The sequence below is a fragment of the Phyllostomus discolor genome, chromosome 5 (genome assembly GCF_004126475.2).
Source record: "Phyllostomus discolor isolate MPI-MPIP mPhyDis1 chromosome 5, mPhyDis1.pri.v3, whole genome shotgun sequence".
NCBI lineage: Eukaryota > Metazoa > Chordata > Mammalia > Chiroptera > Phyllostomidae > Phyllostomus > Phyllostomus discolor.
Genome location: NC_040907.2, coordinates 58,302,797 through 58,329,682, shown reverse-complemented (window position 1 = coordinate 58,329,682; position 26,886 = coordinate 58,302,797). Strand labels below are relative to the sequence as shown.

Here is a 26,886-nt window from a genome sequence, read left to right as displayed (position 1 = left end):
TGCTGCAGCAAAAGAGGGTGATGGACCCTGGCTCCTTGGCTTTGACATAGCCTGAGTTCTCATTGTCTGGGAGAAAATCTCCTTATTGCCTTAGTCCCCAGCTAAGCCTGAAACAATGACAGGGTGGTGCAGCTCTGTGCTGAAAGGGCAGATTCCCCAGGTGATCAGGCCTAAGAGAACATGTAAATTACTGTGAAACCTTCTTTGTTTAGAATGCTCTCAGTTGAATGAGAGGGGTCCAAGGAAGAAGTTTGTTCCTCAAAGTCTTACAGCTCTTTGACCCCCACTCAATAGACCAGCAGAGTTCCTTGTTTTCTATAGTTCCTTACTTCCCCCTGATAAGTACTGTACTTTACCTGAATTATTATGCAAAATGAGCCCAATAAAAGCATGTATGGACGGTAAATCGAGGCGCCCCCCATTAGGGGGGGTGGCCATTCTGTCCCTACTTCCCCACAGAAACTAGTCTTGTCTCTGTACATGTGTGTTTGTTTCTCGCGTGTTTTTCAGCGAGCCATCCACAGCGTTCCGTGGTCACTGCTGGCCGGTGACCCACGCGCAACACCTACTGAGTCTGTAACTCTGGGAGAAATGGTTGATAGCCAGAGGATAATTGTGGGCTCTCTTTTACTTTGTACTTCAGGCAAAGTATTACAAGAGATGAGCTCAGGAAATAATTGGCTACTTTGCAAGCAGAGATTGGGGACCAGAAATTGGGGCCCGGATAAGAAAACTGTACAAAGACTATGTATGCACTGAGATGGCTGGGGGAACAGTCTTGCCTTCATTCTGGAGATGTTCCTATCTAGGTAAACTCCATGTCCAAAGATGTGCTGAAAATCTAAGCTCAAGAAATATCTGGAATTTCTTCTGGAACTGGGCTTCTAACAACATCTATTTATGAAAAAAAAAAAAAAAAAGGCATTGTAAACCAGACTGTTCTAAGAAAAAAGTAGGTGCTCAAAGATAAAGCATGCCAGGCTACTGGTGTCCTTGGCAGGACCTTCTGCTCTGTCTCCTTCTGTCACTTTATTACAGCTTAATCTTCTTAAGTCCCACTTTGGATCATTGAAACTTCTAGGACACACTTCAGATTGTTGGAATTCGACTTTGTTCTGAAATTTCTTTTCATAGGTGCAAAATGCTTTATTTTATTGGCAACTTCTTTTATAGTGCCTTTGAAATCCAAGAGTTGCTACTATATGTTTTTAGAAGGATTATTTCAGTGTTACTGAATTTTGTTCCTGTATCAGTTTGCTTTCATTAATTTATTGGCTATGGGGAGTTTGGTGATATAACTAGGAAGATTCTTAGGATATTACTGGTTTTGTGCTACCTCACTTTAAGGCTTTTGAGAACTTTAAGACAGGTTTTGTGAATACTTTTTACATAGCCACATTTTGGAGTTACTGTTCAGATGTAGATGATATTTGCTCAATATGTTGAGCTGACTTTCAGCTTTTCCCTCCCACCTGTCAGCCTGTATTTTCCAAACAATGTATTACCTTATGGCTTTACAGTGAGAAAACATGACCCCTGTGCAAAACTGTGATTTCAGACCATATAAATGTTTAAAATGGAAAGATGGGGCTACCCCATCACACTATAAATCAGTCTTTGGGTTATAGTGTCCTTGGGTTATGATGACTATTGCTGAAGGCACTAGGATAGATTGCAGTGACAAAAATTAAGAAAAAGTTTTCCAAACATTTTTGAATACTGGAATAAGATTTAAGCATGTATTTCAATTTTTTAATTAAGTGAGTTAAAAGAAAATAGGGCTTTAAAAAATAAATAATATTCAACCGAATGTGTATGTGAACATTTTTCTATCCTAATTACTAGAAAGATAATTACAGTATAAAATTATAAATGTGTTTTCTTTTTAATGCTACCCAAACCAGCCACTATATACAGTGCTACTAACATTCCTCCTGTGAAATCCTCTCTGATTCCTGTGGGGCGGGTATCTACCTCCTCGGAAGTCCATCAGCTCTCTCTGTCACTCAGGAAGTTACCCCTCTGCTTTGCATCATAGCTATTTTCTGACTTGCTGGTCTTGTCTGATCTCCACTCTAAACTGTGATCCCACTCCTTGGGGATGCTGGCTCTGCGCACACCAGTAGTCATTGCACTCTTTGGTCCAGAGCTTAACCATTGGGTAATGTATGATGTTTTCTCACAGGAAGAGGGCAATTTTCTAAGAAGACTCAGTAATAATTAACAGGAAAAATAAAAAATAGTACTTAGTTGTATCACAAGAATTAAGACTGTCCGATAAGCCAATATCTTAGCTTACTGACAAAAGAAATTGAAATCCAATTTCTCCAAGTTTTCTTTACTGCAAGAAACTCAATTAAATTTGAAAATATCATATCAATATTTTCTCTTAAATAATCCAGTGAGGAGAAGATGGGTAGTTGCCTCCTTTTCTAATATCAATACCATTAACAAATGGTATTGACATCAGGAATACACCATTAGCAGGTGAGTGAGGAGGAAATATTCATTATCTTTAATGTTCCCACATTGGTGATATAAGGGAAATGGAAGCTAAAACATGAGGACAAATCATTCTTCAGTATGAAAGGGTCAAAGTCAAAAGTAGAAAAGATCAATGTTAATAAAATATTGAGATATACTGAATGTGTTCACTAAAATCTGGAATATAATAAAGGAGATACATGCTTAAAGTTTGAGTGGGGGCAAATTTTGGGTAAATAGAAATATGTTCAAGTTTTTTAAGGGGATAAACTTTAGGTTATTGTTTACTTAAGAGACAAATGCAGATAAGAATAAAAATATAGGTAAATCAATGGATAATATCTTCATAGTTTATTGATAATAGAGAGATTTTTGTGGAAGTAGCCCTCAACCTGTTAGATTCTGGGGTTCCTGGGTCACTGTGATTATTATAAGGAGACCTTGAATATATACACACAGCAAGCCTTGTCTATGGAGTATACAAATGATATGCTTAACACATATGCACTCCCATTTGATGTAAACACAGATGCTTTACTGATGAACAACAGAACATTCAGACAGGTTGAGGAAGCCAGGCAGGCTGATCCAGTAGAGACACACTACTGGAAGAGCTGCAGATGGAGGGAGAGGACCCTACTCATTATCTGAGACACATGATCAGTGGGAGGGGTCACGGCAGAAGCCTGGGCTTTGAGAGGCTCTGAGCGGAAAAGAGAGAGGGGTACAGCCAGCAAGATGGTATAAGGCTACTTTGTGAGCAGTGGAACCTCTCAGATCTTCAGGAAAATTACCACATTCATAAAATCAGGTTAAAATTTTTATAGAAAATGTTTAAGAGACTGAGCTTCTGGATTTGACCCAGGGCTCATGCCAAACAGCAAGACAGTGGGAGCGAAGGGAAGCCTGAGGAACTAAAATATAGGAAACTCAAGGAAACATGAGCAGCACATTGCCTGTTACCAGCCCTGCACATAGAGATCTAGCCTAATTTAATCTGATCTTGAGGAACTTGGGAGCTTTGGGTAATATCTGAGTTTCTTAAATATATTCACTTAAAAATGTTCCTGAATACTTGGATGCTTTTGTCGTTATGGGTTTCCTCAGTTGATGGAAGCATGCAAAAATAACAGTCTTACATTTAAAAAATCAGTCTTGACTACAAGAACTCAGACCACTATTTTCAGAGCATTGACCCATTATGATTTTTGTCAAGAGAGTCACAAGTTGTCAGCTTCATCAGAGAGAAAAGGCTGAGCAGGGTCCCCTGCAGAACTGTGAAATACCACGTAGACCACTGTATAATACAGGCCTTACATAACAAGTGCTCCATAAGTTTTCGAAGGTAAAAAAAATGGATATTTAAAGAGAAGTGATCTAGCAGAAGGGAATAAAGGGGAAAAAAGGAGCTCGTGATGTTCTGGCATGTGAGGTAGCTTCATCACAGGATTAGTGGTAATTGAGGCTGACTTCAAGACCTGTTTGGATTGTCAAAGCAGTAGAGTTTATAGCAAAGCAAGTTCTCAAATCATTGCTCTGTTCACATTTCTATGGTAAGAACTAAATTTGTTGTAAGAGTATTACTTTTAGTCACTTCTTTTAATGGAAGTCATTTAGCAAAGCCACCTCAGAGCTATGAGAACATGAAAATTCTGTGTGGTTTTCTTATTCTATTTATAGCAAGAATCAAAGTTCAGTCAAAGCTCTAACTTGCTGAGACCCCCGTAACTTAATAAAGAACTTGATTTTTCTGTGTTTAAAACAAAACTGGCTCTTTTTTTTTTCATATAAAGCTAATAACTTGTCTAGGTTAATTAAGGAAAAAGAAGGTTTTTATCTAACTCTCCTTTTGTAATACTTTTTACCATCTTCAAATGTTTGGGCTTTGTTTTTCACCTTGAAAAATCTTTTTTGAAACATGTACACACAGATTTTTGTCAATCTCAGTTCCAAGTAGAAATGCAAAGTCAGCTTCTCTTTACACAAAGCATCATGGGAAGTCTGATGCAAGCAGAGGTCAGACACTCCTCCAAAACCACAGAATCTTCTCCTAGATACAAATATAGCAATTCAAAAACATTTTCACTTAGTACCTTTCCTAGGAAGAAACCCAAAAGTTTCATAATCAATATATCTAAGCCACTATTTAAATAAAGCTATCATCTCAAAGTTTTCAGAGCAAGAGCAAAACTCTGGCTTAAAAACTTTACATCTGAGAAAAGTACCTTAAGATCCTTCAAACTCCATTATTCTGTCTGAAAGAGTAAATATAGCCAATTGTGGAGACACACAACTCACTAGAAAGTACATATAGAAAAAGAGATTTCATTAGAATTGAGGTGTGGTCAGAAAAGAATGAATGTCATTAACTCCAGCGTTAAAAGTCACCCAATAATTTTCTAATCACTCTTACTAATGAAATCATAAAATCACAGAATCTTAGGATTGGAGGCAGTAATATATCATCTATATTCCAGAGCAAAATGCTTCATTAGACACACGACTATCCATATTTTATTTATTCCTTTTTTATGATTAATGAAATACATTTGGAGACAAGCAACAAAAAAAAGCTGAATTTAGCATTTTTTGAGTTACTGTCAATTTTACTTCCAGCTTGAAGTTAAAAAAAATACTTGCCAAAAGCCAATAAAGTACAGTATGAAACATTTGGGAGGATGGTTATTTGGAGAGTTCTGATATGTGTTTATGTCTCTACTTCTCTATCAAATTTGAAAACCATGGTCACAGCCTGGGGCCCTGCTGGTTCTAGTGCTCACAGTGGGATCCCTCTTCCAGTGACACAGGTCAGCTCCTTATCCTTCAAGCTCTACTGAGGCCAACAGAGGCAGGTATTTTATTGTAAAATTTCTCAATTTCTTTACATTAGCTACATTTCACAAGATGACTTACTTTCCCTCTGGAGTCCAAGACTTTGTTTAAATGAGGTCATAGATGGTCAACACTTTCCCAAGCTTATTTCCATTAGTTAATCACTTAGTTCAATTATCTAAGCCCTTTCATTTAACAGTGACAAGAAATGCCCCGAGTGAGGTTTTTTCTGGAAAATAATGTACTGTTAGCCTGGGAACCTGCCTTTAAAAATTATGTCCTCCTTTAGCTCTGAAAATTTATCACTTAGATCTCTGAGATAAAGCAAAGCATGAAAAGGAATCCCACAAATGTCATCCATGTAACATTGATTTTCTGGGATAATCCAAATTTCATGTATTAAAATATAGCATTAAGTGGCAAATAATAGAAGTCTGATTAAATAAATTGTCATGTACAATGGGAAACTATGCAACCATTTAAAAGATATGTGGAAGAATATGAAATGGAAAATGTAAGACATATTTGGGTTAGAAGCTAAGGTAGCAAACACTGTTAGTGTATAATCCTGATTTTGTGGAGACAGGGTACTGAAAAATGTGTTATATTCAGATAAAATTGTGTGATTTCTATTTTTTTCTTTGAACTTTTCTATATTTTCTAACTTTTCTATAGAAAGTGTTATTTATCAAACACATTAAAAATAAAAATAATTTTAAAAATAAAATACATTCACTATTATCCACTTAGCAAAAGATACCTAAAAAAGTAAAAGTTGATATGTTTTCCATGAGCTTTAGTATAAGCCTCTTTTCTGTGGTCTTTGAATTCCTTCTTGCCCCTCTTCCTAGTCAAATCTGTATTACTTTCTATTGCTGCATAAGAATTTGCCCCAAAACTTAGCAGCATAACAACAATGCACATTACTTATTTCATGGTTTCCCTGGACCATGGGCACAGTGTATCTGGATCCTTTGCTTCATGATCTCTCAGTCAAGAGACTGGTCCAGAATCTACAGTCTCACTGGAAGTTCGACAGGGGAAGGATCAGCCTCCCAAGCTCACCCAGTGGTTGTTGGAAATATTCAGTTCCTCACAGGCTGTTGCACTAAAGACTTCAAATCTTTGCCAGCGGTTGGTCATAGGTTCCTCTCATTTCCTTGCCATGTGAACTTCTCCCACATAGCAGCTTGCTTCATCAAAACATACAAACCAAGAAGACAACAGAGAGGATCTCTTTGCAAGATGGAAGTCACAATAATTTGTAACTTAGTCACAGAAGTAACAGCCAATCACCTTTTTCATAAACTGTTGTCTAGAACTAAGTCATTAGGTGCAGCCCACACTCAAGGCTGAGAAGACTAGACAATGGGAGAAACACCAATGAGGGGGATCACTAAGAATCATCTGAGAAATCTGCTTCCCACTTTATTCTTCCCAATTAGCTCCCTTGTAATTTCTCTGATATACCTTTAAATCAGTTCTCTTTTATTTTTTTTAATATTTTATTTATTTATTTTTAGATAGAGGGGAAGGGGAGAAAGGAAGAGAGAGAAACATCAATGTGTGGTTGTCTCTCACGCACCCCTACTGGGAACCTGACTCGCAACCCAGACATGTGCCCTGACTGGAAATTGTACCAGCAACCCTTTGGTTCACAGCCCACACTCAATCCACTGAGCTACACCAGCCAGGACAAAATCAGTTCTCTTTTACAACAAATCTCATTACTTACAATCTATAAATTTATAAAACTAAATATAAAAAAATTCAAGCTTTCTGTTTTACACTTTAAGATTTTTAGATAAAATAAATAATTTAAGCATCATATTCTTATGATAATAAATTGGTGGGGTTTTTGTATGTCTGTTAAATTGGTGGGTGTATGTCTTTAAGGGATTTTGTATATTTTTAATAATAAAAAAGAAAACTCTATCACCATGTTATTCATATCAGCAAGCTATTTTAAAAACCCAAATACTCAATGTATACACAGGGAATAATATTTAATCACTAAAATCATATTCTAGAACATTTATGACATCAGAAACACCTTCTATATTGTTAAATGAAAAAAATCAAGACATAAAGCAATATATAGAGTATGTTCACAATTTGTTAAAATATACAAATATACACACCAAAATATTAACAATGTTTATCTTTGGGTATTAAAATTTCAAATGATTTCCCCCTTCATAATACTTTCAGAATCTGAATCTTTTATTAATATATTAATAATAGTTATTGTATTTATTAAATATATATTAAATATGCTTATTACTTATAAATAATGAGTAATAGCATTTTCTTTTTTCCTCAATAAAGCAATATCTAAAATTAATATACACTTACTAATTAATACATATGACCAATATTATCCAAAAATTTCTAATAGAATCTTTGAATAATCCTTATATGCCAAACAATTTTGAAATTTAAGTATTGTACATAAATTTTTTAAAATGTAGAATACTGAGAAAGTTACAATGATCACTATGGAGCATATCATCACACTGGTGAGAATAGTATCTGATAAGCCTAGAAACAAAAAAGAGAATGCTTAAAGTCCTTCCAGGTGAAATCTCTTTGGAGCATGAAATGAGTGGAGTATAAATTAATAAAGTTATTAATGAAATTCATTTTTTTTCTTTTACTAGACTGTACTATGTGCAGGGTGATGTCTCTATGTGTCTAAATTCAAACTGTTCATTGGGAAACATAAAATTTAAGTTAGCATAAAAAATTTTGTTTGTTATACTGAATCATTTTAAAATGTCTAATAGTATTTTCGAAATAATGTATTTAATTTACATGCACCTACCTTAAACTTTTGATAGAAGTTATTTGAGACTGAATTTTCAGTAAACTAGTCTTCTCCATTTTTGTCACATTATAGGAAGCAGACAGAAAAATTAAAACAGAAAGCTCATCAACATTAAAATGTCACCTAGAACATTGCTATATTTCAATTTAGTTTCCTCCACAGTTTCTAGCAGATACAATTCATTTGCTTTCAAAAAAATTTTTCGACTTCCGGCCAAGATGGAGACATAGGTAGACACACTGTGCCTCCTCACACAACCAAAATAGGGACAACAAGAATTTAGAAACAGAATAACAACCAGAACTGACAGAAAATTGAACTGTATGGAAGTCGGACAACCCAGAAGTTAAAATAAACACATTCATCCAGACCAGTAGGAGGGGTGGAGTCAGACAGCCGGGCATGGGTCGTGGTGTGGAGAGCAGAGAGCATTGGGGCTGGGCGCATAAGGCATCCAGGGTGTGCAAGACCACAGTGGGTGGACTCTGAGCACGCAAGCCACAGCTGGCAGACCCCAGCTGAGGGGTGGCAACTGGCAGACCCAGTGAGGTGTTGATTGTGAAGCAAGGCACTGCACACAACCCAGGATCACAGTGCTGGGAAATAGAGCCTCAGGACACTGATTGGAAACACCTGTGGGGGTTGAGGCACAGGGAGAGACTCCCAGCCTCACAGGAGAGGTCCTTAGAAAGTTCCACGGGGTGCACAAGCCCACCCACATGGGAGAATTAGCACCAGAGGGGCCCAGGTTGCTCAGGGGAAGCGGCAGAAGGGATTGAGGTCTGACAGAGAGTGGACCAAGCGCCATTGTTCCCTCTTGGACCCCACCCCCACATACAGCGTCACAACCCAGAGACTGGGGTGCCCTGCCCTGGTGAACACCTAAGGCTCCTCTCCTCATACAAAACAGGCGCAACCAGACCATGGGGGGGGGGGGGGGGGGGATGGGAAGATGGCTCAAACAGAATTAAAAGCCCCAGAGCCAGTACTTTTAAGTGACCAAGAGGTAGCCAACCTATCAGATGCACAGTTCAAAGCACTGGTAATCAGGATGCTCACAGAACTGGTTGATTTTGGTCACAAATTACATGAAAAATGAAGGCTACAATAAGTGAAATGAAGAAAAATACACAGGCAACCAATAGTGATGGAATGAAAGCTGGGTCTCACATCAATGGAGTGGACCAGAAGGAAGAAAAAAACATACAGTCAAAAAAGAATGAAGAAATAAGAATTCAAAAAAATGAGGAGAGGCTTAGGAACTTCCAGGATATCTTTAAACAATCCAACATCCAAATTATAGGGGTACCAGAAGGAGAAGAGGAAAAGCAACAAATGGAAAAGTTATTTGAACAAATAATAAAGGAGAACTTCCCCATTCTGGCTAAGGAAATAGATGTCCAGGAAGTCCAGGAAGCTCAGAGAGTCCCTAAGAAGTTGGACCCAAGAAGGAACACACCAAAGCACATCATAATTACATTACCCAAGATTAAAATGAAGGAGAGAATCCTAGAAGCAGCAAGAGATAAGGAGACAGTAACCTACAAAGGAGTTCCCATCAGACTGTCAGCTGATTTCTCAAAAGAGACCTTACAGGCCAGAAGGGGCTGGAAAGAAGTATTCCAAGTCATGAAAGGCAAAGACCTACATCCAAGATTGCTCTATCCAGCAAAGCTTTCATTTAGAATGGAAGGGCAGATAAAGCGCTTCCCAGATAAGGTCAAGTTAAAGGAGTTCATCATCACCAAGCCCTTATTATATGAAATGTTAAAGGGACTTATATAAGAACAAGAAGATAAAAAATGTATAGTTAAATGACAGCAAACTCACAATTATTAACAACCACACCTAAAAAAAAAACAAAAACAAAAAGAAACTAAGCAAACAACTAGAACAGGAGCAGAGCCACAGAAATGGAGATCACATAGAGGGTTAGCAACAGGGGAGTGGGAGGAGGAGAGAGGGGGAAAAGGTATGGAGAATAAGTAGCATAGATGGTAGGTCGAAAATAGACATGGGGAGGGAAAGAATAGTATGGGAAATGTACAAGCTAAAGAACTTATGGCCCATGGACATGAACTAAAGGGAGGGAATGTGTGTGGGAGAGGGTGTGCAGGGTGGAGGTGAATGAAGGGGGGTGGGGGGTAATGGCACAACTGTAATAGCATAATCAATAAAATATATTTAAAAAATTTGTTTTTCAACGTTTAAGGGACTAAATAGAAAGTGAAAAAAAAATTAAATTTAAATCAAAGATTTTAGAGGACAATGTTAGTCGTATAAAATTGTCTAGTCAATCTTTTTCATAAACATTATCAATTTTACTATCTCCTTCATGCCTACATTTTTATATACCCACTGTTTTCATTTTGAATGAGGTTCCTTGCTGAGTATAGAAATAATATACAATCATGGTAAAGGAGCTGGAAAATAGATAAAGGCACAAGGAAGAAAGCAAGGAAGAAAAAATACACAAGTCGCCCACAGTTTTACTACCCAGATTTTATATTGTTAAAATCTATAAACATTAATTATCTATAATTTTTAAAACAAAAGTGAAAATACCTATTATGAGAATGGCTGAACTAGTGCCCCAGCAACCAAATTATCAGGGATGGAGTTGTACTAATTAAGAGTTAATGACTGAAATAATTAAAGGAAAATTACGCATTCACTTAGATCAGTTCTTAGCACAAATAAAGGAAAATATCACTACCATTTAGCATTGCTTGTAAAATCCAATTTGGAAAGTAAATATGTAATTCATTGAGAAGATGCTTTAGCAGCATGGACCAGAGGGAAGCAAAAAAGCCATTTACTCATTTAGACCAATTAATAGCCTACTAGTTCCCTAATGTAATTTGGCTATATCCTTTGCACTAAGATATTCTATAATAATGAAGCAAGCCAAATAAAATCATTTCAAGTGAACCACCACTTGTATAGGAAGAAAGGATTTTTTAAAAAGGAAAAGTAAGAGAATTAGAGCATTTCAATTCCCTAGTCAGGTAAGTAAGTATAAATGAAACAAAAACACAGTGTACGGTTGTCCACTCACGGAGTCCCAAACTAAAAGCAGCCCTGATGCACACCATATCACCAAAGAGAAATGCAGAGAAAGGAGTGGACCAGCAAGCTGCCTCACACCACGCAACTAAATGCCTAACCTACGATTCTCACCTTTACATCATGTCCTTGAGAATAAAATTCTCTAATGTCAATGATTTTGTCTGAAGGCAATGGGGTCAGCTTGGGTGGTACTGTTTCATCTTATGTTCAATATTTGACAAACATACACATAAGCCTCAATAAAAGATGTTAGCTATTTCTTATTGATTAAACTACTGATTTTATTTAAAAGTAGAAGCATGGCAGCATTGATAAAGGAAAGAATGGTTTACTGATCCAAATAAACATGTCTGTCTAGCTGATTACTATGCAGCATGCCAAAAAAGGCAGGATGAATTTTTATGAATTAGGGAAGTTGGTTTGTCTGACTTAAATGTAGACTATTTTAGTAGCAAATATTGTGGACTGCCATGCTCAACATGGATTCCAATTTCCTTGTGTATTCCTTCTGATACTATAGTGGCCATAAATTTCCCCCCTCCTCCAAGTTTCCTGGTAGCTAGGGGTTCTGGATACGATTTAGGTTCTGCCAATCACATGCACTCAAGACTTGAATTCAGAACGGAGTTAATTGGGAGAGAGGCAGGGCATGTAGCATCATTTGTGCTGGTGCAGACAGAGAAGAAGTATTGGTCTCAGAGTCTGTACTAATTCAGCAGAAGCAGCTTTCTGACCATGGTAACTGAAATGGACAGTGAGACCTTGGGAATTCATCCTGGTGGGCCTGCCTCCTCAACTTAGAGTCATCTCTTGAGTCCTTTGGACAATTCTGGGACCTATGTAATAATCTATACATAATACATCACTTTCTGCTTAAAACAGCTGCAGCAGATTCTGTTCTCCATAACTGAATTCTGACTAATAAGATGATCTTTATAAAATTCAGCCTAGAGTGGCCCAGGGACAATGAGAGTCCCAGATCATCAATCAGGAGAGACACACTCTTTGAGCAACTGTGACTGCTGCTTGAAGTGGAAATTAGTTGTGCTCTCAAAGAGATGACACATAATCCTCCAGATCTGCAGAAAATGAGGTACATAAAGAGAGACTCCTGTGATCGTCAATCTGGAGACATGGTCTCTCACAGGCTGCTGAAATCCAAGTCCAGAATTTGGTTGGGATAATTGGTTCCAACTAGGAGAAACTTGCCACACCTAATAAAATACTGTAGGCAGAGAAAATAAACAGTAGTGCAAAAATGAGCCACGGATCAGCTATGTTAAGAGATTTAACAATAGTTTAATGTCCAACATTTATCATCTAATTGTCCATGCTATTCCTGAAACCAATTACTAAGCTCCAGAGATTACGAGATCCTTATTAAAGCAACATGAAAAATTTGGACATTCAAAATAAGATTAATGAAGCAGAGCCTTTCAGGTCTAGGAAAGGGAAGTTCTCTAGAAGCCACTGATTCACTTTTCCACTGACTTTTACATCTCTGCTGTTCTCTGTGAGCCTCTATTATACTATGAGCAGTTATAAAGCTCAGAGAAAACATTTGGAATCGATAGTGTTGATTTGTGATTCAGCTGCTTCTCTTACAGGCAGCTCTACCTCATACCATCACAAGAACTCATTCATATAGACCCTGGACCTAAATTGACAAGTACAGTCTATAAGGAAACAGTTGTATGTTATAATTATAGGAAAAATATTACAATTCCAACTTTGAAAACTCTTCTTTCTAATAAATGTCATTTAACTATAGCTAATAATTCTCTCAAGTAACATCAGGTGATTATAGACCTAATGTATAATAAATAAAAGGAAAATGTTCTATAAGTACAAAGCCTCAAAAGGGTTGGGAAATTACTTAAATGTGAAAAACATCAGAGAAGAGAAATTATTTCAAGTGACAGCTGTTGAAACAGCAACATATGAATCCATATTATCCACATAATGTTAATTACTAAATGCAAAGAAGCTAAACTTGTTTTATGTATTCAAGCAAAGGACAAATAAGTTCAAAATTAACTGCTTGCTTAAAACTGATTTAAAAGTTTTGAAGTCAGAATGAGGCTTTAAAATTTTTAATTCACCTATTTAATTTTATGCTTGGTATGAAGCCATCTGTAACTTTCACAGGATATTAACCATAATCACCTCTGAGCACTTCAGTGTTCAGTCATTTCTCTGCCGCTCAAGCCTAGAGCAACCTTAGTTGGTTTTGTAGAATTAGTTATTTGCTCTGAATACTCACCAAGACCACATGAGATAATCCTCAAGATTCTAGGAGAAGCTATCTGGGTACCAAAGACATTTTAGCTGTGAAGGGGCTATTCTCAATGGGATCACAGATGAGCTCAAAATGAGACTGGACCAGTCAGAACAGACATAAGAATATAAAAAATACCTAGCTTGCATTCAGGTTCTGATAGACGAGGTAGCAGCCAGGACAGGCAATGCTACCAAGGTAGATTTTTTTTTAATTGCCTAGGGAATTCACTTCTGTCATATTGCATGACAAGGTAGTTGGGAGTTGGGGTGTCTCCTTCTAACCAGTGAATTAGGTCACCTGGAGGAAACTTTCTGGAAGCTAATTAATTTATTTTAAAAAATTAAACCAAAATAAAAAAGATTAAACCAAGGTGATTAACAATTTTTATCAAAAAAAGTCAAAAAAGAGACCAAAGACACACTTTGCAGAATTTTGGAATAACCGCCCTTGAAAATGTCACGTATCTCTATTTCAGTCAGTGCAACTTCTTACTTCAGAATTTCTCTAGACGTCATTTAAATAGGAATTCAAAACCATGTCACGATTACAATGAGTATTTGATTCTCTGGCAAGGAACATGATTGAACCCGATCTTTAAATTCTACAGTTACAAATAAGATGATTGTGGGTTTAATATTGAGGGAAGCCTCACAAATATTCCCTATTCATCAACTCACAAGTTAATATGTTAAAACCGACCACACCTATTTATAGAAAAGAGCTGAGGAGGGATATATCCAGAGAATTTACAATCACCTCTATAAACTCACCCTTTCAGAATATATATTAGTTTTGTCGAGAAATGGGCCTTCTCAGGGAGTATCACTTCCCAATTCATTTCTCAGAACTCAATGGTCCTAAGAACTCTAAAGGCTTAAAAATGTTTAATGATGAGATTCCGTGGTCCATGAAACATCAAATGCTAATGATACTTTCAAACAGTAAATGACACACAGAGTATTTGATAACAAGCTGCTACTTTTTAAAATTTGCTTCACACTATTAAAAAAAAATTAAAGAACACAGCAATTGTTGCTTAATAGTTTTCTGAACCATAAGCTAACCAATAATGACTCCAGAAACAAAATACCCACAGCCCAAGTCAAAACAATTAAATTATGAAATCACTTTAACCAGAAGCTTTGAAGGGTTTCTTAAGGCAGTATTCATTCTCAAAACAAAAATTGTCAGAATTTTTCTTTTCTTAAATTTTTTTCTTAAATCTAGAAAAAAATTATTACACCAGTGGCTGCAATTTTTTTTAAATCCAGACAATTATTACCACCAATTATATATTTTTTAACCAAAAGAACCATTGAAATCCTTCAGCATATGGTTTCTAACCTAAAATTTGTCACTTAGCCATTTAAGGTGACTTGTTGGCCTGACCTTGCCGAGCTGTTCCCTTTACTCAGCTTGAGGAGAGCAGTTAACTGAATCTCCCACCCTGTTTTAATCCCCTCCACAACATTCTTCAGCTGAGTGACTCAGAACATTGCTCTGGTAAAGTATTAACAGGATCGATTTTGAAGAGATTTCAGACTTAAACTCAAAACGGAATTCAAATTCTGTCTCTGCCACTAACCATGTACATGCCTTAGAGCAGGTTATTCAATTTTTCTGGGCTTGTTTCTTCATCTCTAAAATGGGGATAATCATTACCCACCTCAGAGGTTGCTGAGGATTAGGTGAGGTGGTCCTGCAACTAACTGTGTACACAGTAGACATGACAAATGTTTGTTGAAGTTCCTCATCAATAATTATTTTCTTAGTGCTTAATGTGTCCCAGGCTCTGTGCTGGGGAGATGGTAGTAAGAAAGACACAAACACTCCTACTCCCAAGAAGCCGATATTCAAGTGGGGAATACAGAATAAAAACTAATAAAATAATTACAAATAATGATTTGTTAGGTGGAAATACCAAGCAATACAATAAGGGTTGGAGATGGTCACAAAGGCTTTTGCAAACAAGTCATATTTAAACTAATAATTGAAAGATGACAAGGACCTGATCATTCAAATAGGAGGAAGAGTATTCAAGACAGAAAAAAAATAGCACGTGAAAACGCTCTGAGAAAGGTAAGAGCTCAGAAGCGAAAAGAAAGTTCAATGTAAACAGAGCACAGAGCTAGGAGGAGCATGGAAATGAGGTGTGCAGGGTTTTGGAAGCCACTGTAAGGAGCTTGGAAAAGAGTGATGTGATTCCATTAACAAAAAACACAAAGGGTCATTTGCCCATGTCCCAGTCAGGGGTCTTGTACTAGTTCAATTCAACCTCCCAAGTAGAGAGCAAAGTTTTCCCCTACTCCACCAGATATCCAAGGGACCACTTCTCTTTCCTAAGCTGTATTTATGTAGGTTATCTCATTGCACAAAAGAGCCTGGGAGCAGCCACTGAAATAAGGCAGTGGTTTGGGCTGATGGGGTGACACTCCTGGACAATAACAGGCAAGACTGCTGACAGACAAATTCTCACCAAGCACTGACAACAGAAACAAGCAGGGGGTGGGAAGTGCTGGTTCCAGGACAGCTGACAGGCTCTGGTCAATGACTCAAGCTTCCACAAGGGTCTTGGGTGGTCAAACACCATCCCTCACTGTGAGTTTTACTGTCTCTGTGCCATAATGAGATCAGGAATCTTGAGAAGGCCTTGGTTCCTGTGTGTCTGAAAACTCCATCTAGCCACAATGTGCCTACAGGGAAATAAGGCACAACCCTCCTCTGTGTGGGACTCTAAAGATAATCTCTCTCCCCTCCTTGCCAACACACACACTTCACAGCCTTTAGTCCATACCTGTGAAAGTTCTTCCTCTTTCCTCCTCCTTCCTCCTAATTCTTTCACAGTAGACTCTATGAGCCCATTAGTACAATAGAAGCTAAATCATCCTAAAACTAGTGCCCCTTCCCTAAAAGACCAATTAGAGCTTACTGTCAAACCCTTCTAGAGAAGAAAAAATGAGACACAGGCATTTTCATTTTAAAGAAAGCTGAACACTCATGTCCTTCAATAAACATCTGTAGAGCACTCTCATTACCATGTAAATATAAATTGGAGGAGGGCGGGAATGAAAGAAGGGAGAGCAATGCAGAGCCTGTGGCAGCAGCCCTGGTGAGAAGTGAGGTGTGAAGCACACAAATGACAGTGGAAAGAAGTGGATATAGTTGGGAGACATTTTTAGGGAGACAATAAAAAGGACTTGCTGCTGAATTAGACACAGTAGGTGAAGCATCAATGAGGTGATTTATGATGTCACTTCCTGTCAGAAAAAAAATTGAGGATATAAGGCTTTTAAGAAAAGTCCAACATTTGAAAGTAATCTCAGACTTCCGGCAAGATGGAGGCATAGGTGAATGCATAGGTGTACCTCCACGCACAACCAAGATTAGGACAACAACAATTGAGAGGCAGAATAACACCCAGAACTGACAGAGAATTTATCTGAATGGAAGTTGGACAGCCAAGAAGTTGAAGTAGACCCGTTCATCCAGACCGGTAGGAGCAACGGAGAGGAGCAGCTGGGCATGCGGGTTGCAGCGCGGGTCGCAGCACGCAGAGAGCAGTGGGCGCATAAGGCAACTGGGAGCGCATAAGGCATCCAGGGTGCGCAAGATCACAGCTGGTGGACCCTGGGTATGCGAGAGGCAGCTGACAGACCCAGTGAGGCGGCAATTGTGGACCAGGGCAGAGCACGCAGCCCAGGATCCCAGGGAAGGGACTGAGGTTCCAGGAGAATGGAGCTACCACCATTGTTCCCTCCCACCCCCTGCCCTCACATACAACGTCACAATCTAGCAACTGGGGTGCCCAGCCCCGGTGAACACCTAAGGCTCCTCCCCTCACCATAACAGGAGCAACCAGGCCGGGGGGGAAAAAAAAGGGAGAGAGAGAGAGAGAGATGTCTCAAACAGAAGAACAGATCAATGTCCCAGGGCTCATCCTTTTGAGTGACCAAGAGATAGCCAATCTGTCAGATGCACAGTTCAAAACACTGGTGATCAGGAAACTCACAGAATTGGTTGATTTTAGGCACAAATTACATGAAAAAATGCAGGTTACCATAAAAGAGATGAAGGAAGATGCATGGAGAACCAATAGTGATGGGAGGGAAACTGGGACTCAAAACAATAGAGTGGACCAGAAGGAAGAAAAAAGCAACCAAACAGGAAAGAATGAAAAAATAAGAATTCAAAAAAATGAAGAGAAGCTTAGAAACCTCTGGGACATCTTTAAACGTTCCAACATCTGAATTATAGGGGTACCAGAAGGAGAAGAGGAAAAGCAACGGATTGAACACGTATTTGAACAAATAATAAAGGAGAACTTCCCCATTCTGGCTAAGGAAATAGACTTCCAGGAAGTCCAGGAAGCTCAGAGAGCCCCAAAGAAGTTGAACCCAAGAAGAAACACACCAAGGCACATCATAATTACATTACCCAAGATTAAAATGAAGGAGAGAATCCTAGAAGCAGCAAGAGATACGGGGACAGTAACCTACAAAGGAGTTCCCATCAGACTGTCAGCTGATTTCTCAAAAGAGACCTTACAGGCAAGAAGGGGCTGGAAAGAAATATTCCAAGTCGTGAAAGACAAGGACCTCCATCCCAGATTACTCTATCCAGCAAAGCTTTCATTTAGAATGGAAGGGCAGATAAAGTGCTTCTCAGATAAGGTCAAGTTAAAGGAGTTCATCATCAACAAGCCCTTATTTTATGAAATGTTAAAGGGACTTATCTAAGAAAAGAAGATAAAGAAAAAACATGTATAGTAAAAGGACAGCAAATTCACAATTATTAACAATCACACCTAAAGCAAAACCAAAAGAAACTAAGCAAACAACTAGAACAGGAACAGAACCACAGAAATGGAGATCACATGGAGGGTTAGCAACAGGGGAGAGGGAGGAGGAGAGAGGGGGAAAAGGTAGGGAGAATAAGTAGCATAGATTGTAGGTTGAAAATAGGGGAAGGGCAAGAATAGTATGGGAAATGTAGAAGCTAAAGAACTTATGACACATGGACATGACTAAAGGGGGGGGATATGGATGGGAGAGGGTGTGCAGGATGGAGGGGAGTGAAGGGGGAAGTAATGGAACAACTGTAATCACATAATCAATAAAATATATTTTTAAAAAATAAAAGTCCAACATTTAATCCCAGAGGTGTTAAAGTTTTGACACACCCAGCGGAGATGTCAAGAAAGTAATTGAACATGTAAGTATAGAGCTCAGAAGAGAGATCCAAACGGGAGATAAATATTTAGGCATTGAAAATATGAAGATGTTTAAAACCATGGGCATGGATGAGTCACCTATTCAGGGTAGGGGGCATGGACAGGGACCCAGGGCTGAGGGCTGAGGGACCCCACAGAGGGAGGTTGAGTAGAATCAAAAAAACTAGGAGGGAAAGAAGTGGAGAGGAGGGAAGAACACTGGAGGAAGACAGCTACAATGTTCCCGTCGCCCTTCTCCCAATGTTGAAGTATGCCATGGTTGTTCCACCATTCCTTAAATGTGCAGGATTTTATTTTCTCATTTTTTCCAGTTCAGAAGAAAAAGTTATCTTTTTTGCAGAACAAAGTCTTTGATTTATTTCACTTTTATATTTGTTTACTTTCCACTGGAAAGCTATTAAAATTAAAATTAAAACAAATTATGCTGTTTTTATAATAACCTATCTGAACAATAAGGGGGTAGGAATTCTAACTTTTCGAGAAACCATTTTCTCAATGCTAAATTAATTCATTGGATCTATAATATTTTTATTCATAAACATTATTTCTCCCATATACTTTAGATGACACATAAGGTAATTTTAAAAATCATGTTTGGCGCTCTACCCCTACATAAAGGGACCTTGCTAAGAAAACATCTACACAAGGAGAATTCAAGAAGAATTTTTACAAACCTAGCCTTTCCCTAGTCAAAACCACAGCACCCACTTTAGTTACTTCGACTGAGAGAAGTCAGTCTTCTCATTATGCATGTCAATTCCATTCTTCTCAAGATAAAAATGTTCTTTAGAAACCTACATCTACAAAACTAGAAGATAAAACATATATTCCATAAGGACAAAATAAATAGCCAATATTTATTATATCAACATTAAGCATCAAACATGGAATGTAAACTGAAGCAAAACTATCACATGGATTAATCCATAGTGTGCCAACTAGGAAGTCTATTTCTTTCTTTTTTAATTTTATTTTTCAATTACAGATCACATTCAATATTATTTTGCATTAGTTTCAGGTACACAGTATAGTGGTTAGACAATCATATGGTCTACAAAATGCTCCATCCCAACATTTCCAGTACCCACCTGGCACCATGCATATTTACTACAAAATTATTGATTATATTCCCTATGCTGTACTTTACATCCTCATGACTATTTTGCATCTGTGAATTTATACTTCTTAATCTCTTCACATTTCACCCATTCCTCTAATCCCTTCCTTTAGGCTAACCCCTAAGCTATCAGAATGTTCTCTGTGTCTATGATTCTGTTTCAATTTTGTTTGTTTATTTTGTTCTTTAGATTTCACAAGTGAAGTCATATGGTACTTGTCTTTCTCTGACTTATTTCACTTAATGTAATACTCTCTAGGTCCATCCTTGCTTTCACAAATAGTAAGATTTTATTCTTTTTATGGTTGAGTAATATTCCATTGTATATAGGTACCACCACATTTTTATCCCCTATCTTACTGACAGACACTTCAGTTGCTTCTGTATCTTGGTAATTGTAAGTAACACTGCAATAAACATAGGGGTGCATATATTCTTTTAAATTAGTGTTTTGGAGTTCTTCAGATACCTCCCCAAAAGTGGAATCACTGGGTTATAAGGCAATTCCATTTTTAACTATTTGAGGAAATTCCATATTGTTTTCCACAGTGGCTGCACCAGTCTGCATTCCCACCAACAATGCATGAGGTTCCCTTTACTCCACATCCTCACCACCACTTGTTTATTGATTTATTAATGATAGCCATTCTGATGGGTGCAAAGTGATATCTCATTTTGGCTTTAATTTGCATCTCTCTGAAGATAATGATGTTGAGCATCTTTTCATGTCTATTGGTCATCTGTATGTCCTCTTTGGAGAAGTATCTATTCTGGTCCTCTGCCCATTTTTTAAATTAGATTCTTTGGGGGTTTTTTGGTGTTGAGTTATATGAGTTCTTTATAAATTTTCAATATTAACCTCTTATTAGATGTATTATTGGTGAAAATCTCTGGGAACTCTATTTCTCTAAGAGAAATTCTTCTGGAATACCAAATTACATTTAGAAAATCACCCACTTAGTAAAATTAAAATAAATCATAGTCATATACAGCTTTTGCCCATACTACTTTACACCCATTTTTCCACTTATCTAACTGTATCAGAGATATCTCTTAGGTCTTTGTTTACAGTTCTGGAAGTCACAACTATAATTCCACTCTAATGCTAGGCCAGGACCATCAGAAACCACAGAGTGAAGGTCCATAGTTTACTTCCACTGGAATCATCTGGAGGATGTGTCAAAATGCAGACTCCAGGACCCCACCCCAAACACATGGTATAGCATGATATTTGTACGGAGACATATTTGTAGCAGCTCTGATAGGGCCTTTGAACTAAATCACAGAGATAACGAATCCAAAGGTATACAAAACTACCTAAGAGCTCTGGGCTGATATATCTTCTGTCACCCACACTATTGTTTGGAAACTACTGCCTTAAAACTGGTTGAACAAAGGGGAAAATGTCACCCTGGCTAAACCTCCATCTTATGACAGAGTGAGCCTATGACCAGTTTATCCTAAAATATCATGACAGTGCATATCTCATGTATTTCCCCAGAATCAAAGCAACAATTGGAGGATTTTAAAAGACTTTGGAAGTTATACCTTGTACAAAATAAGCTCAGAAAAAAATATACCAAAGATATGTTAAAAACATAAAGGCCTGAAAAATCACATGTATTATTCCCCTCATTTATTTAAGCAAAACTAAAAGGTCTAATAATTAAAACCTCAAATATTTATTTGATTTTTATGATAAAAACATTCATCACATTTTTAGTGAAAAGATTTTTATTTTAAGGAGTCATTTTAAGTATATGAAATATAAAATTATTGTAGCTTTACAAGTAATTTACTTTTGATCAATACATGAAGACGTGTACATCTATAAGTAGAAATACAGTAATACATTTGTAAACAATATCAAAATACAATTTACAATTTCACATATTGCTTAATAGATTTCTAAAGTTCAATCTCAAAAAACATTTTAAAGTAGATGCTATGAATTGTATAAAAGAGAAAAACTTTCTTTTTTCCAAAACAAAAAGTGAAATATTTAATCTGTATATAGCCAACACTTTTGCATAGCACAGTTAAAAATATTAAATATTTACTTAAAATCATCTTTCAGCATTTTAAATTTCTTTTTCTATTACAGCGTCAAAAACATTTATAGCTGTGTTTAAGTCTTAAAGAGATTTAATGTCTCCCATTAAAATAAAGATGTCATATCCAATTTTGATCCTCCTAACCAATAATAACCATAAGTCATTTCTTAGAACTGGGTTTGCAAGTAATAGGTAGGGACAGGCTGTGCCATTTGTACCCTTCACAATCTTAGAAACATTTTATAACCATGATATGTGTAAGGACTTGTCATTACTCTGATGCTTCTTTTAGTTTATGTCAAGAAGATAATAAATGTGCATTTTACACAGAGCACTAATATTTGGGACTGGGAGTTATAAGCATCTCTCTCTCCTTATGCACTTACAGCGTCTAACCTACTACTTCTACCAGAATAATAGTAATGCCATTGGCACCCATATATTTTTAGATGTATCAGAAAGTAAGAGAGTCATTACATGATCAATTTTTTATCTTTGATGGATAACTGTGCTCAATTAAGAACCATCATTTTGAAAACATCACTTACAGATGAAATTCATTTTGCTGCTATGCTAGAGAGGCAGCAGTAGCTGACCTATCAGGAAGGCTCTCTCTAGGCTTCATGAAGGTCTATAACAACAACATGGATCTACCTAAAGCATGCTTTACTGGACAAATATCCATTTATTAAAGTTACAGGGGAAATATTGCAACTTAAAAATCACTTGGAAAAATGCAGTTATCACTATTTAGTTAATTACCTCAACTTAGTCACAATATTGGATATAGCAGCCCCAAACAGGTTATATATAGAAACCCTAAGCAATTAGCTGATTACTGCTTATATAATTGAATTCTTAAAGAGTTGCACAACAGCCCTGGCTGATGTGGCTCCATGGATTGAGTGCTGGCCTGCAAACCAAAGGGCTGCTAGATCGATTCCCAGTCAGGGTACATGCCTGGGCTGCAGGCCAAATCCCCAGTAGGGGGCAGGACAGAAGCAACCACACATTGATGCTTCTCTCCTTCTCTTTCTCTCTCCCTTCCCCTCTCTCTAAAAAATAAATTAAGTATTTTTTAAAAAGTAATTAGAAAAAAGAATGTCTGTCACTTTTTTAAAAAAAGAGTTGCACAACATATATAGCTATATATTTTTTGAAACATCACAAAAACCCAAATGCACCTATTTGTAACTATCATTTGTACATTTTATGAGGACCAAGCTATAATCAAAGCCCCATTGAACCTAATGCTAATCATCATCTACATGCTCTGCCATGAAGAAAACATAGAGTGTTCTCTGTGTCCACTGAAAGATGCTGTTTTGCATGGAAGGAAACCAAGAATAAAATAATCATTCTCCACTAGGCCAGGGTAGAGGTAGGGTAGGGGGCAAGGACTACAGAACAAGAGAAAATGGCAGAGGCCTTCTGAAAATGTTTAGTGATATCCATGAAATGGCAAGCTTTAAAAAATATGTAAATCGCCTCATTGTCACAGCAGATAGCCCACACTATCAGACTGTGACAACAAAAAGTGTGCTCCTTTTGTGCACTGAGTCACCAAAAGTCACAAAGTTCACAAGTAGACATATTTTCAGGTAAGGGAATGAGACAAGGTAAAGAAACTGACCTTGCTATCAGTTTAGCAATAGAGGTAAGAGATAAACACATTTGAAGGGAAAAATCTGTTAGTATTAAAGCACGTGCTCAGCTGAAGCCCTTAATATTGATAACTGCCCATTTAATGCTGATAATTACAGTTACCGCTGTACACGGGCATCAGTTCCTTACACACCAGTCACAGAGAGACCATGATGAGCACACTCACTCTGTGAGTTAGGGATTCCCTAAATCACAAAGCATCAGCACCAAGCGTCAATCTTCAGGCATGCCCACAAAGGAAGAAGAAACTGAGATCTGTCAATAATAAATAATGCTTCACCATTTCAAACTGGACTTCTCGTGCCAAGAAATTTATTTTGTTGTCCAAACTAAAATGTCTCTATGGGCCTCCTAAGTCATCCAGTAACTTTCTTGTCCCTAAAAATATTAATTCTTTTTAGGATGTAGCCTTCCAAGGCAGGCGATATTAAGATTAATAGGCATTTGGGGACCTCCATAAAAAAAAACAAAACATAAAACAAGTAGTAACAGACTACAGCCTGAGCTAGATCCTGTTTTCAAAGGATGGGCAAGAGCAAGAAGACAACCCATGTTCTATCATTACTTTTTGTTACACGTTAAGTGACTAAAACAGCTTCTGTGAAGGTTTTGGATCAATGAAGCCAAGTGTCGGCTACACAGCATTGAACTTATGTGAAAGAGAAGTGGATGACAGCAAAAGTTAAGTTGCAGCAGAAAACAAGAGTCATGGAAACATCAGTCCAGCATAAGCAAACAACTTCTGATTCCCTAGAACACACCCCTCGCAGGTGACTTCTGATCCCGTGGCAGCACACAGCATTCTCCCTCTAGCACTTCGGAAAAATGCCTGGTCACGCCAGGCTCTGCCTTATTACATGACCTTTGTTGAAACCACTCGTTTCCATTTGTCTTACTTCTGTAAAATGTCAAATAAAAGTGATAAGAGAATCATTTGCCCTCAATTTTCTCAATAATGTAAGGTTTTAGAGAGCATCTGCTAGAACTCGAAGATAATAGGCTAATATGTGTTCTCAATACCCCCTTCCTCCTTTACTTCCACGTGAGGGAAAGCCATTTCTGGAGGTATCTGCTCTAAAGTTTAGGGGGCTTAAACGTGTTGCTCTTTTACCCAAAAAGTGCTCTCAAACATACTTATTTTCTGAGTAAATCTCCTTCAAAAGAAAAGTTCTGCTTTTCCCTGGAGTGCTTATAATGAGTAACTTTCAAAAAGTATGTACAGATGAAAAAAGAAATAACATTTGAAGAACTCTTTTACAAACATCAAGTATAAGTGAGTTCTACCCTATCTGACTTTGTCACCCTTCTCCTACACCCACACACAGTTACACACCACAATGGATTTCAATGACAGGTTTTAAGAAGCAGTTTTCAAAGAAGTCAAAAAATAAAAGTCAATCAGTTCTTGTTTTACACAGTGAAAGTAGACCGTAGACATCAACAGGCTATAGTTTCTTCCCTTACTCAGTGGATTAAAAATTAAAACAATTCTTCCAGACCTATAGTAGGTATAATCCACATTTCATTTCCTGAACATATTCTGTTCCAGCCAGTATAACAAAATGAAAATGCTATGAAGCAAATTATACTCCAGTCCTAATTTTCACTATCTTAAGATTTTGCAAAAGAACTACAAAGCTACTGCAATCAACTTTACATGTGGAAAACAAAACATGAGTATTAATGGGGATCAATATCCTCTACCTAGAAATACTCCCTAAAACTTACTTTAAAAATAAACTTGACTGAATATTAAAATTGATCAAGTTTTAGGTAATTTATCTTAAGCATACTGCACATTCAACTGCATTAAAAAGTACCCAGAAATCAAAACTATCATTTCAAAGAATGTATTCCATACACATAAAACCAAACCAGAGTCCATAACAGTGACTAAAAGCAGGTTTTACAGGGTTTCTTTAAAAAAAGGAACAACAGTTCATTTCCCCAGTGGTGGACCATCCACATCACGATCATCCTCGTCTGGCATCACCAATGGCTCCCCAGGCATCGAAGACAAATTCATCCGGGAATGCAAAGTCTCCAAGAGTTTTGTCAATTGCCACAGCAAATTCATCTGGGTTGTTTTTGTCCTTTCCAGCTTCAAATATCGTGGAAGCTACCAAAAATAATTTTTTAAAATTATTGGCATATGAGACAGCATCAGAGGACTGAGAGAAATAGCACCATAAAAAATTACTTTCTAGAAGTAACATGCATAGATATCACATATTTCTACTACCAATTTAAACGGTAAGATGCTTTCCATCACATATCAGGTAGCAAAGATCTTTTTAAGCAATTCATCCACTACACCCAGGTTTGTAGCCACCACCCTTGCCCTCTCCTCCACCTTGGAGCCCTACTGTACAGCGAAACTCCTGAAAAGCAGTCCTGTGACTAACCCTGCCAGAAAACGGAGCACCTTACACAGTGATCACCACAGTGAGCCTAGTAACCATCTGTCACCGTACGTTGTTGTTACGACATCATCAACTCTATTCCCTCTGCTGTACATTATGTTTCTATTACTTATTTTATAACTAAAAGTGTGTGCTTCTTAAATCCTTTCCCCTCTGTATAGGAAATATGAACTAAAGCATTTGGGGTGATGGACTATCATTAAAGTAATAAATTCAAAAATGGTTCAAAAGAAGAAAAGCTTTGTACTGTATTTGTAACTTTTCTGTAAGTTTGAGATAGCTTCAAAAAAAGTTTTTGAAAGCATAAATTGTGAGGAGAAATCAAATCTCTTCTCCTTATCGTCACCCCCTTTCTCCTACCATGCCCCAAGCCTCAGCCATGACCCAAATGCTTTTTCATTTATCCTCAGCCCAGACGCTAACACTTCAAAAGCGGGGGAAGTCCTCAGCTGCATCTGGATCTTCTGCTGCAGCCCAGGGGCCCTGCCAAGTTTAACAAAAAACTTTTATGTACTATTTTAAATATGTGAAGGCTGGCCTGGATATAGTGAAGCAAACACTCAGATACACCAGTTTGACTGTAAATTTGGCTTTTGAAAAGCAATTTGGCAACCAGTATCAAAATCCTTTAAAATGTTCATATTTGATCCACTAACATTTCCATTTCTGGGAATCCATACATTTTTCTCCAATTTTATTGAGATATAACTGACATATGGCACTATGTAAGTTTAAGGTGTATAGCATAATGATTTCACACATATACACAGGGTGGGAAAAGTAGGTTTACTGTTGTGAGTACACAAAACTCAGTGTTTATTCTTGTATTATTACTTATTAATTTTTATATTACTTGTATTACTGTAAACCTACTTTTGCCCACCCCTGCATATGTGATGAAATG

The 26,886-nt window shown here is 37.4% G+C and overlaps 1 protein-coding gene and 1 pseudogene across 2 annotated transcripts in view; one reads left to right on the top strand and one right to left on the bottom strand.

The window, feature by feature from the left end:
- Window positions 1-572: 572 nt before the first annotated feature.
- On the top strand, window positions 573-1,718 carry LOC114496294 (annotated as a pseudogene).
- Window positions 1,719-23,017: 21,299 nt separating this feature from the next.
- The window catches only part of GIPC2 (GIPC PDZ domain containing family member 2), an 83,454-nt gene continuing 79,585 nt past the window's right edge, over window positions 23,018-26,886 (bottom strand). For both annotated transcript variants that reach the window (XM_036026337.1, XM_028513461.2), the window contains one exon: window positions 23,018-25,678. In XM_036026337.1, coding sequence (XP_035882230.1) covers window positions 25,499-25,678 — 180 coding nt within the window. In that variant the 3' untranslated portion in view covers window positions 23,018-25,498. The remainder of the gene's footprint in view (window positions 25,679-26,886) is intronic.